The sequence below is a fragment of the Pinus tabuliformis genome, chromosome X (assembly GCF_031772625.1).
Source record: "Pinus tabuliformis cultivar Carrire ecotype Pingquan chromosome X, CPIR1, whole genome shotgun sequence".
NCBI lineage: Eukaryota > Viridiplantae > Streptophyta > Pinopsida > Pinales > Pinaceae > Pinus > Pinus tabuliformis.
This window is the reverse complement of record NC_142308.1, coordinates 129,879,663-129,893,627: the sequence shown is the minus strand read 5'-3', so window position 1 is coordinate 129,893,627 and position 13,965 is coordinate 129,879,663. Positions and strand designations below refer to the sequence as shown.

General features: G+C 37.8%; 1 protein-coding gene across 1 annotated transcript; it reads right to left on the bottom strand.

Annotated features, from left to right (window-relative positions):
• Positions 1 to 9,809: 9,809 nt before the first annotated feature.
• Positions 9,810 to 11,243, bottom strand: LOC149138772 (cyclin-dependent kinase F-4-like). Its single transcript, XM_089450487.1, has one exon. It carries the CDS (start codon positions 11,241 to 11,243, stop codon positions 9,810 to 9,812), a length of 1,434 nt encoding a protein of 477 aa, XP_089306613.1.
• Positions 11,244 to 13,965: the final 2,722 nt, after the last annotated feature.

Here is a 13,965-nt window from a genome sequence, read left to right as displayed (position 1 = left end):
GCTTGTGGCAACCTATACCCCAACCCTTTGAATAGCTTTCAAAAGATAAGATTTCCTCCCCTAGGATGATTGAATGACAAAACCAGGGAGGGAAAGACCTAATCCTGAGAGGAGAGGCTGATGTCCATCAAAATGTGAACGGGAGCGCAAATTGTATTTGTGTGGTGGGTTCATCCCATCTATGGATGGAGGGGATGTGTTGGATGGAGAGGGAGGTATAGATGGAGCAGTGGTGGCAATGATGGGAGGTGTCAATGTAAGAGAACAATGAATTTCAAATGTATTGATGGTAGATGATGTATCAAGAAAAGAACTGCAAGAATTTGAGAAAGCGTGAGAGGACAGAGGAATACCGAATTTTTTTGCGGCCTCGATAGCTGCTCGAGCTCTCGTCAATAGAGGCAATGGAATTCTATGAGTTCCTACTGCTGCCATCGAAGTGCTATTGGAAATAGAAGCCTGGGGTGCCAATACAGGAGTGCAATCCGGAGGAGTTACAGCTGGCCCCATTGAGGCATTCGGAGCACTCAGAGGATTCGCCAGTTTATTGATTAGTGGGCAATCCTTGAAGATGTGCCCCACTTTGTTGCATCTTCTACAGTGGAATGGGACTCCTTCAAAGTGCAAGATCTGCACCCGAGTGTAATTCCTCCATTGAAGGGTGATTTTTTCTTCCAAACCCTCACGCGTATCCAGGTGGACCAGAATGCGAGCTAGGGTTCGATTCTTGGTTTGAACAAAAGTCTTGTTGTGGTCCAGGTATGTGCCGAGAGCATTTCCAATTCTAAAAAATACCTCCTCACACCAATAATGTAGTGGGAGTCTAGGCAAGCAAACCCAGAGGGGTCCTGATCCAATCTGCTCTCGCTCCGGGTCGAATAGGGGGCTCCATCTTTTGAGGAGGATCAATGCTATCTCAATATGCCAATACCTAGCAAGAACCAGGTCTGCGTAGTTTTATTTGGTGAAATGAAGAGCGAACCAGCCCTTAGGTAGTACTTGCACCTCTAGCAAATCTTTGAGCATGCTCCCCCAAATTTCTCGCACCTAGAGGGTTAATCTATCCGCTGAGTATGCCCTACCTCGGACATGTCATACCAACACAATAATTTCCATATTAACAACTTCCCCCATAACAATTCCTTCGCCAAAGCTGACAGTGATGTCCTTTGCAGTAGCCTTCACGCACTTAGTTTTCTATTTCCCAGTTCGTAGCACTGATGGGTGGTCCAATAGCGGATTTGGTGAGGTAGCCCCTTCCTAAAGAAGTTGGGCCATGTTAACACCTTATCCTCTGCAGTTGGGTGAATCCGGAATGTGAACAGTCATCAGAAGATGAACTGAGCAGTCACAGTCTTGTATATAACAATAGCTACCTAATGTAATAAATCGAATCATCTTTTCTGCCTAACGGAGTTACTGCCTGGCCTGACATGGTATCAGAGCCAACTCCCTATTTACCCTTTATGTCTTTGTAACTCTTGATCTCCTCCATTTCTCTCTATAGTGCTGTCTACCACACCTGCGCTGCCCTGACATATTCTATTTATGATTTTTTTGCATACGCTCAGACTCCAAAACCGTTTCATATTCTCTAACCCCTGAAACCTCTGTCCATAACGCGCTGCCTTTCCAGCACTACCTCTGCTGCAAACTCACTATTGTAACGTTGAATGATGGTATCGACTGCTCAATGGTGGCTCAGCGAAATGGTGGCGCTGCCCGAACCTGAACCGACGACCTTCAGCTCTTTTGCGTCTGCTACAAACTCACTATTGAAACGTTGAATGTTTGGTAACACTGTCCCTTTGAATCCTATTGAATTGCACTGTGGTTTAACCCTATTGAACTGCGTTGTGGTTTAACTGCGTTGAATGATTTAATAATTTAACTGCTTGAAATGTTGAATGGTGGTGCTGCCCCGATCGCAGCGGAATAAGCTTTGAAGCTGCTATTCATTAAAAACTGCTAAAACGTCGATTGCAACATAAAGACTTGACAGCCGGTGGATGTTCTATTAACGGTGCCCACGTATTGAATCAATGGTGGCTTATGCAGATCATCGGCCCACGTATTGAATCAATGGTGGCTTATGCAAGTCGCCAGCCCATGTATTGAATCAAGCTCCCCACGAATTTTATGGTATGGTTCAGAATGAGGCTCTCGATAATGACATGGTATCGTGCGGTGCTCCTTTCTATTTGAGATAGTGGTGTGGACATGGTATGCGGTGCCCTTTTTTTATTTGAGATAGTGGTGCTGAATTAATGCGTGTAAAAGCAATAAACGTTGTTGTGGGCTATATATATATATATATATATATATATATATATATATATATATATATATATATATATATATATATATATATATATATATATATATATATATATTAAAGTTGTGTGCTATATGTGCACTGTGGTTATATGTGCGTTGTGGGTCTATGTGTAGAAAGATATACATTGACCAGTATATATATATTATGGTTTTCATTTGAATGCGTTATGAACTGAGTTTGTAGATATTTGAATGCGTTGAATGGATGGAATATATTGGATGTATTATATGAGGATCGTTTTATAAACATTGGAGGGATTTGAAGAAACATAGTGCATAAAAGTATTTGAAATTCTTTTGCCCTTTTGAGTACAATTTCATTGTATATCAGCAGAAGTATTTTTTTCTATCAGCAAAAGTTTTTTTTTTCAAAATGCACTCAATCATCTCTATGGTAGGAATAGTTCTCACTGGCAAGGAGAACTATCCTGAATGGTCCCGGATGATAAAACACACCCTCATCTTCAATGAGTTGTGGAAAGGAGTATGTGTCAGAGAAGGAGACAAAGACCCAGTATAGCCTACCTCAGACAAAGAGCTCGTCATTTGGGAAAACAAGAACAACAAAGCTTATGCATTAATCGCAACATTTGTAAATGAAGAGGTGAGTCGCCATATTTCGTTATATTCAACTGCCTTTGAAGCCTTACAAAAGCTGAAAGAACTCTATGACTCACATTCTGCACTTGAAGTTGTTCAGCTCATGATTAAACTCTTCACTCTTGAATTGAAAAATAATGATCCTCTTGCTCTTGCATCTGAAGTAAAGTCTATAATGCATGATATCAATTCCACTAAGGTTGAGCTGGATATCCCTCTTATCAGTTTTCTCAAGGCACTCTATACTACCTACTCCAATTATCTTGAGTCTTTACAAGCAAATGGAAATCTTAAAGATATAACCTTTGACTCTCTTGTGAAAAAGTTTGCTGAAAGAGAGAAAGCCTTTGGAAAGAAGACAACCCCTGAATCTTCTGAAGAGACTATGTGCCTTGCCCATAAAGAAAAGCATCCTGCTCAAGATTCTACAAGAGGAAGAGGTGGAGGAAGAGGAAGAGGAAGATATTTCAGAGGCAAGGGGGTAGACATTCTCAAGGAGAAAAGGTAGACCTACACTGCATTCGCTGCAAAAGAAATGGATCACATGATGCCTCTACATGCAAGCTACGATGGGACAAAATTGAGCAGAAAAGAAACCAACAGAAAGGTAAAACTGATGATACAGATAAAGGTAAAGCACCTGAATCCGCTCACTATATTGAGGCACAATGTAACATTGGAGTAAATGAAGATTTGTTTAATGCTTCACTTGCTTCTTCGAAAAATTATTGGTTGCTTGATTCAGGAGCAACATGTCACATGACTCATAGAAAAGATTTTTTTGAAGATTTCACTGACAATGTTGATGGAGCAGTATACTTTGCATATCAGTCAAAAACCAAGCCATCAGGGTTTGGCACAATCAGGCTTAAACTGCCTGGTCTTCCAGACTTTCTTCTGGATCATGTTCTATATCTCCCACAACTCAAGAGAAACTTGTTGTCCTTGTTTCACATTCGCCAGCAAGGTCACTCCATTCATATGTTTGATGGCAAGCTTGAGGTAAGAAAAGCATCTGACCACTCACTTGTCATGAGGGGAATAGAAGAAGAAAGGCTTCTCAAACTGAAAGGAACCTCTGCTCATGCACAACATTTCTCATATATTTCTCATCATGAAGAAGGTACACTTCCATCAATTTTATTATGGCATGTTAGATTTGGACATTTAAACTATGACAGTCTCCGCTTATTGAAGAAAAATGGTGTTGTTGGTTTGCCTACAATTCCTAGGAAACATAAGCAATGTGATGCTTGCATTCTAGGAAAGCATAGCAAACAGTCTTTTCATGATTCACATTCAAGAGCACATAGGAAGCTTGAACTCATTCATTCAGATTTATGTGGTCCAATGCCTGTTCCTTCTGCAAATGGAAATAAATATATCATGACATTTATTGATGATTACACGAGAATGTGTTGGGTTTATTTATTGAAGAACAAATCTGATGCTTTTCAAACATTCAAGAATTTTCATAAATGGATTGAAAATGATGCACAATCTCATATTGGGTCTATTCGCACTGATAATGGAAAAGAATATACATCAAATGAATTTGAAAACTATCTTTGCCAACATGGGATCAAACATCAAACAACTGTGCCTTATAATCCCCAACAGAATGGTGTAGCTGAAAGAATGAATAGAACAATCTTGAATATGGTACGATCCATGCTTTTCTTCAAAAATGTAAAGATAATGTTTTGGGCTGATGCTGTTCTATGTGCTGCATATATAAAGAATAGATGTCCATCTAATGCTATAAGAAACAAGACTCCTTATGAATTGTGGTATGGACATGTTCCTTCGGTAAAACATCTCAGGATCTTTGGTTCCACCTGTTATGCTTTGATACCAAAGGTACATAGAAACAAACTTGGTGCTAGAAGTCGTAAGTGTATCTTCCTGGGGTATTCAAACACCTCTAAAGCATACCGCCTCTACGATGAAGCAAATAAAAAGTTTGTTGTATCTAGAGATGTCATTTTTCTTGAATCATCCAAATCTGACAATGTTGTTGAGCGGAAACTTGATCGCTTGGATAGATTCGCAAAAACGAAATAATTTCAAGAATTTGATAATCAGATTCCACATCTTGAAGGGGGGATTCCTATACTAGATCAACATGTGGAATCTTCTTCTGAAGAACAATCTCCCCTGCATGAAATTCCAACAACGGATGATGCTTTAAGTGATTTAATTGATAGAATTGGGAGACTCAATCTTGATTTAGTCCCAACTCAATCAACAGAGCAACCCGGACCATCTCAGAAAGGTCCCCCAAAGAGGCTGACAAAGACACTTGAAAGTGTTCATCCTGATGAAATTGGAAAAACAGGAACCAGAAATTCAAACCGACAAAATGGAGGTGATGTAGATGACTCTAATTCACCAGTTGATATGGATGTTTCTTATGATTGTGAATTGAACTTGTCTACAGATTTTGAACCAACTTCCTTCAAAGAAGTAGCTTCTCATGATGAATGGAAAGAAGCAATGCAAAAGGGGTATGATGCCCTCATAAAGAACGACACTTGGAAGCTGGTTGATCCTCCATTTGGAACCAAACCAATTGGCTGCAAGTGGGTCTACAAGAACAAGTACAAAGCTGACGGCTCACTTGACAAGCACAAAGCTAGGCTTGTGGCAAAAGGTTTTGCACAGAAGGAAGGGGTCGATTATGAGGAAACTTTTTCCCCCACAGCAAAATGGGCCACCATCCTGACACTCTTTGCACTAGCAGCTCAGAACGGTTGGAAAGTCCATCAAATGGATGTAAAAACTGCCTTCTTGAATGGAGACCTAAAAGAGAATGTTTTTATGTCCCAGCCTGAAGGATTTGCTGTGAAAGGACATGAACAAAAAGTATGCAAACTTGTGAATTCCTTGTATGGCCTCTGTTTGGCATTGGATAATCCAACGCTCCTGTGTGTTTCATGACATGGACTAACCACCTCTCGAGGATCTGTTAACTCTGGCGATACGTCTGTTTACTAACACCTGCGGGTTTTGGTGTAATGCAATCGTGATCCCAACAAATGGTATCAGAGCCAAAGCTCTCAAGTTCGAATCACACCCGGCTCGCGCTGGGGGGAGATTGTTGGGCATTGGATAATCCAGTGCTCCTGTGTGTTTCATGACATAGACTAACCGCCTCTCAAGGATCTGTTAACTCTGGCGATACGTCCGTTTACTAACACCTGCGGGTTTTGGTGTAATGGCAATCGTGATCCCAACAGCCTCAAACAAGCACCGCGAGCCTGGTATGAAAAACTAACTGAGCATCTTCTGAAACTCAACTTCAATCATTTTGATCTTGATGATGCAACTTTATTTGTCAAGAAAGTTGGCAAAACAGTTGTATATCTTGTGGTATATGTAGATGATCTTTTAATGACACGGAACAATGAAAGCTACATTGCATCCATAAAGAAGGAATTGGGGAAAGGTTTTGAAATGACTGATTTGGGCTATGTTCATTACTATCTTGGCATTGAAGTAAACCAACATCCAAAATCCATATTTCTTTCTCAAAAGAAATACATTGGAGATTTGTTAAAAAGATTTGGCATGACACAGTGCAATCCTCTTTCTACTCCAATGGAACAAAACTTAAAGCTCACATCTATTGAAGGAAAGGAATTTGAGGATGCAACAAAGTATAGACAGCTTGTAGGAAGTCTCATCTACCTCACTACTAACAGACCAGACATTTCATTTGTTGTTGGAATCCTCTCCAGGTTTATGCAAAAGCCTTGTGAGGGACATTGGTCTGCTGCAAAAAGAGTTCTAAGGTACTTGAAGGGAACTCAAGACCTTGGAATCAAGTATTCATAGGTGGATGACTTCAACTTGATTGGATACTCTGATTCAGACTTTGATGGAGACAAAGAATCTGGGGTATCTACTTCACGATATGCTATGAGTCTTGGATCAAGAGTTGTCTCTTGGAGATCACGCAAACAATCAGTTCAAGTAGATTCCACAACAGAAGCAGAATACGTGGCAGCAGCTGAAGCAACGAAAGAAATTGTGTGGCTCAAGAAAATTCTTGAAGATTTGCAGGTAAAACAAGTACAATCAACTCCACTCATGATTGACAACACCTCTGCAATAAAGTTGGCCAAGAACCCAAAGTTCCATGATCGTACAAAGCACATCAATACTAAATATCATCTAATCCGACATCATGTTGAGGCCAAAAAAATCCATCTCCATCATTGTTCCACAAATGAGCAAATTGCAGACATCTTCACCGAAGCGCTTGGAAGAGAAAAGCTTGAAAGATTCAGAATGATGCTTGGACTCACCAACATCCCTTTAGATTAAGGGGGGGAACGTTGACACCTAATCCTCTGCGGTTGGGTGAATCCGGAATGTGAACAGTCATCAGAAGATGAACTGAGCAGTCACATTCTTGTATATAACAATAACTACCTTAATGTAATAAATCGAATCATCTTTTCTGCCTAACGGAGTTACTGCCTGGCCTGACAGGCCGTTGATTTGACATTTACCATGGGCATTTCAAAACAACCCGACAGAGAGTTTGCCAAAATGGGATGGTTTTGGCCACAAGATGCAGGGGTTTCCTCAGGCTGTGCCGGAAATGGTGTCGAGCTCGACAGATGGAGGTGGTTGACCAGAGGGTTCGACTCAAAAGTGGACAATGGCAGCGATATTGTAGTGAGGATGTGTAGAGTACCCGGGGATAACGAAGGGCAATTGAGTGTAGGAGAGTCAATTGATAAGGACCCAAAGACAAGCAATTAAGCACTATGCCAAGGGAAAGTAACCACTGGGGTAGAAAAAGTCAGTGTTGAAACGGAGGGATGAGCAGATCCTATAACTGGGAGTTTAGGGTTAGGGTTTCCAAATATGACTTGGTCGGGAAAAGGGTCCTCAGAGTAATCAAGATCCTCAATATCCATAACGTAGCCCATGCTCGAAACAGGTAACCGCCGGTAGATGGAGACAGCTGCGGAGAACAAAACAGTCGGTCATTCGGGCACCTGCGGTAGAAACGGTCAATGCTATAGTAAAAAATAGTGTTTTACCCTAACCCTCTGCTAAGCCTCCTAAACGCGTGCTCTGCCATCCTTTCCAACCTTCATCACATATGCACCATTCCCCTTAGCTTAGTTGACTTTGTTGGAGGTTGTTGAGATATTCTCTGGACATCTATATCTCACTCCAACTGTATGAATATAACATATTTGTGTTTGCAATAGTTTATGGTGTGCAATTTTTTTTTTGGTAGTAGAGCCTAGCTCTAGGCATAACTCCTTTAGGGGAGAGGCCAGGAATAGGAAAATGTCTAATTTATTTACTGTATAATAGGTTTTGTAAGTGTGTTTTGTGACTGCATCTTTTTATCATGAGTTTTATTTTTCTATGTTATGAGGGCATGGCTACTAAATGTGTGTCTCATTTCTTCAACTCGTTGATTCTATTGTGTGTCTCATTTCTTCAAGCTACTCAGCAGGTCAAATTTTGATGTTGTAGTGATAAGCTACATATCGACTCTCAGGTGATTCATCAATGAGATCGTGACATACTAGAATTATCTATTCATTCGTCAAATGAGGGAATCTTGGCCAAAATTCCACCAAAACTACAAATCCTATCATCCCTTTGCACATATATTATATTCTAGCCATCAAATCTCTTTCACTATAAGTAATTGCAAAATAGGAAGGAAATGTGGATCATCCAACTGCAGTTAGTTGCCATGACATGGAATTTGGTCATAGCCCTTTGATTTGTGATATGTGATTAGTGTATTAATAGTTTAGTGGGTGCAATAGTGGGTAGTGAGGCTCATTTTATGAAAAAATAAACCCACTATCATAACACTTGTACTAACCTTAAGAAACAAGAGGAGAAATAAATGACCAAACTCTTCCATATAAACATATATTTTAAGAATATGAAGAATTATGATTTTTATAACTCAAGATTACATGAAAATATCATTCTAGTAGAGATGTTCAAGAAATTGGGATTGGAAGTTTGTGATCATCCAACCCCATATCCATTGAGATGGGTAAATAAGGATGCATAATGAAAAATAACAAAATATTACAAAATCAGATTTGTTTAGCTTATATTTTTCTTGTTTTTCAGTTTCAGCTTGAGTCAGATCTTTTTATTTTTCATTAAGTTTGCCTATTTTTCTTCCTCATCTATTTTATGAAATTTTTATAAAAATCTAATAATACATATATTAACTTACGTGCACTTATGAGTAATATGTACATTTCAACACCTCTGTTTTGAAGTACCTAAGAACAAAATGGAAATAATTAACACATTGTAACACCAAATATCTCTTCTATGAATGAACTAACCTCCAAATTGGTACAAGGTCCAAACACCTCGACCCGAGTAATATGTACATTTCAACACCTCTGTTTTGAAGTACCTAAGAACAAAATGGAAATAATTAACACATTGTAACACCAAATATCTCTTCTATGAATGAACTAACCTCCAAATTGGTACAAGGTCCAAACACCTCGACCCAAGGACAACATTCCAAATCCCAAAACTTTTCCTGTTTCAAGGACGAGCTTTGCCAGCAATCGACGACCAGCTAGAACACTATGTTATATTTTTTCAGAAAGCTTATAATAAAAAAATATGTGGGAAATAAAGTTGTTAAATCTGAAAAACTACCTACATCTAATGGACAAGAACTTGCAACACAAATATGAAAATCAAAATAATATGCAAAATATCACTGACAATATCCTAACAATTTGTGAAAACCATATATTATAAACCCTAGCCGCAGAGCTGAAGTCGTCTTCCAAACGTTGATCCTGCTATTTTATTTTCGTTTTTATATCAAGGACGTCACTGAGTACTCTCTAATCACCAAATCCCTTTCGATTATTTATCGTGTCATCTGGCACTCGTGGGTGTACGATCGGATTTAATAGCTTCGGCCCCATTCCTGGAAAAGGGTAGGATAATGGGAGATTTTCAAATGGAAGAGATACAGGAATTTGACATGACCTTAGATAACCATTACGTTTCCGAACTGAATATTCAGAAACAAACATAAAATCGCCCATTGTCACCGTTGATGTAGTGGGTCTGTTGTTCCCATCTTCTTGCTTGTCATAATCAAATGTCATTGGTTGCTTTTCTACTGCTCCAACCATTCGTTTAATCTGCGACGTGCCCTTTCCTGGAGATGGTTTGTCGAGATGACATTGCCGCACAAAAGTATCTTGTTTACGAACAGAAAAACAATTATAATTTACAGAATCAATGCTTCTTTTTAAATCCGAGAAGCCACCCACAATATTATTGCCAGACTTTTGCATTGCACTGTATTGACAGGGTCCACTAGAATGATATGTGATGGAAGCGGGATACCGAGACAACAAGAGATTTTTGGGTAGTGGAGGTGGGGGAATTGATCTGTTAATGTTGTAACAAGGAAAGAAGAAAGGGTGCAGCAATGCTTCTATAGCTTTGGGTCTCTTCTTGGGATCCCAACACAACAAATGCTTGATTAGGTCAATGGCCTCCCCACTTACCCTTCCCAAGATATTGGAAAAACGTTTAGTAGAATCTACGCCCATAAACCTTTTTGGGAATCTGTAATTGAAGTAGGAAGCAAGTTCTAATCCTTGAGGCCAAGTGTGGTTATTAGGAGATCCAATCACAGAGCAGATCGTAAAAAGCTGAGTGACCGCGTTACAGCCATTGAAGAAGGGGTAGCCAGTGAAAAGTTGCACCATGATTGCACCCACCGCCCAGATATCAATTGCGAAGTCATAATCTGTGGATCCAAGCAGGAGTTCCGGCGCTCGATATGGACGCGTCACAACATAAGAATCAAGTGGCCTCCCGGCTTCCTCTGGTATGTTTATAGCCAACCCAAAATCTGCAATTTTAATAACATCTCCACTCATTAACAAATTCTCTGGCTTCAGATCCCGGTGACAGTACCCTTCTTTGTGCATGCGTGTAAGCGCTTTGAAAAGCTGGAAGGAAATATTGCGCACTTCATCCTCTGAGAATGGTCTGCCTCTGTTTTTGATAATGTGTGATAGGTCGCTTTCCATCCACTCAAGTACCAAACACAATGTATTGTTCTCTCGGATGTATTTGTACATGGTAATTATGTTTGGATGCACCAACTCCTGCAAGCATTTAACCTCTGTCATATCCACATGGTTCTCTTTTATTATCTTGATGGCCACATCTTTTTTAGTCTCTGGATCAAATGCCTTCCAGACAGTTCCATAAGCTCCCTTCCCAATCTCTTTCGTAAAGGCGAAACGTTGCATGGTTTTAAACTATGATGGCCAAGTAGTTCTGTTTGCTTTCCTGAATCTCAGAACTATATGTTACAGAGTCTAATACCCGAGCAAATTCGCTTTTCCTCGTTCCTTCCAAAAGTGTATATTTATATCCAGGAGGATGGAATAAATGTAATGCATTTCTTTTCACCCCTTATTATTATTATTATATATAGAGGTGAACTCGAAGGTTTTCATATTTAATATGGGTCGGCCACTTTTATTTTGTGCATAAATTAATGTTGAATAATATGATATAGGGGTTATGTGTGTTTTTAATTATATATTCTTTGTGGGTTTAATGCTGTGCTTTTTCTTAAGAAGTTAGAGCGCAAAGTATGTATGTATTTGTAGACTTAATAGTTCTCCCACAAACAAAAAAGTCTCATACACTAATTTGGTGTCTAACTTAAGTATGACCTTAAAAATAGATTTAAATAAATGAATATAAAAATATTTTACAAATCTATATCTATCTATATATATATATATATATATATATATATATATATATATATATATATATATATATATATATATATATCACCGTTCTATGGTTTTTGATTTGTTCCACTCATTTCTATTACGAAGTGTATATTAGTCTCATTGTGAGCGTATATTCATTAGTTAGTTTGGTTCTCGGTTTCACTTCTCTTCTAAGCATTTTGAGCAACAGATGATCACACTAGTGATGTATGCAAGCAGCTGGTTCATGACTACTTTCTCTGCACACTTGTCATTGCCATTAGTTGTACGCATTCAGATGTTTTTCTCTACGAGGGGATGAGTGTAGTTTTTGGAGTGGGCCTAGTGTGGCTAAAATTATTTCAGGATGATCTATTAGAATTTCCCTTTGAGAATCTCTTATGGTTTTTGAGAGGGTTTCCAAAGGATGATTTGAATGCCAACACATCGATTTCAATGGCATGTTCATTTCCTCAAAAAAAAAAGAGGTTAGAAGAATTGTAGTTGGATTATGTTGTACGCAATGATCAACCATCAGCTTCAAGAGAGAGTAATGATGGTGGATGAAATATCGTGATTAATCCAACCGATGAAGAGTTTGGGAATGATTAACCACCTATTTCATCACACAACTATTCCAATTATGATGGATGGACCTTGATTGATTCACTTGATTTAAAAAAAGTTTGGAGAAACAAATATTGTGAAACTGAATTCAAATTAGTTGAATGGTGTAACAATACCTTTGTTTGGACTCTAATTGAACCACAACAGCTCTCAAAGATGAATTTCTAGTAAAATCAGATTTATTTGAACCTGGATCAAATACTTATCATTGGTTATAGTAATTTAACCACTCTACAAATTGATTATATATCAAACCATTCTTTTCACCTATTCATTTAATGAAAGGATATATTTTTTATACCATAAAAATATAGGATGACAAAGATCGACAAAGAGTAAGCTTTATCCATGAGTAGAAAAACCTTTAACATAGGCATTTCTCAATCTTATCATAAAATGAAAGTGAAAATACCTTACGGTCCTTTATGGAAACAAAATGGCAATGGTAGGCATCTTCCTCAAATGGTGGATTAAAAAGGCTTTCTTTAGCAGGTACCCTGGTGGCAAGTGATCTACATATTGCATGGTAAAATGAACCGCGTTTCACAACAGTGACACGTGTAACACAAATATGTAACCGTGCCAATTTGGACAGGTAACAGGCTCAAGCTAGCCTATAGGACAAAAAAACTTATACATCAACTGTACAGTGTAAATAGAACCCTCAATGAATCAACCAACCGTGGAGAGGGAATATTAGGAGAAAATCTACGAATAGAGGACAAAGGCCTCTCCCTAAGGAACATAAAACATAGATGGTCTTTTCAGTTACAAAGGAAGGTCCAGAAAAGGGTAATAGCTATTACCTTCTCCTTAGTTAAAATATAGCTAAACTAAAGTAAAAAACAATAATGATAATGCTCTCTTTTATTGTGAAAAATATTGGTGTTAGTGAAAAAAATGAAAATTTATATATTAAAGAGTGCTCTTTTGTGTCATGCGAAATATTGATAAATTATAAAATGGTAAGATTACATATAAAATCCTTCTTGGTCATAATTTTAAGAAAATATAATAAATTTTACAACAAAATTAACGAATAAATTAATGTTAAAAAATAAAATATTTATTGAAAATTAGACATAATAAAATAAATTAGACATTTTTTTTTGTAATCTTCCACTTCAGGAAAATCTAAAGAATTTTTTTTTATCGACAAAACAAAATTCGTGATCATAACATATTTGGATTAAAATCTTCAACAATTTTCTCACTTTTTATAATTATTATGATGCAAATGCCAAGAATGTATCTTTTTATATTAGTGGGTTTAAACGTATAAGTAGTTTTTTCATCTGTTTATATAAATTAAGATGCAATCTAAGTGGGTCATTATTATCTTATTTGTATATAATTTTATGGTGTACATCAAATGGTTTTTTGTTTTCTTTTCTTAATATATATTTGGGTTATTAGCATATTTTTATGTGATGGTTTTCTTAGTATTATTAATTAAGTGAAAATTTGGAAGAATGTACTTTTGGGTATTAATAAGTATAACAAATTTGAAAATAAATTTCAATATTTAATGTGTCATACTACTAATAATATTATGTTAATGTGAAATCTCTCCTATACACCTAATAATTATTGATAAGTAAATTGATCTAATTAAAAA

Coding starts and splice junctions, on each gene's coding strand:
- LOC149138772 (XM_089450487.1), bottom strand. CDS start 11,243: ATGCAACGTTTCGCCTTTACGAAAGAGATTGGGAAGGGAGCTTATGGA.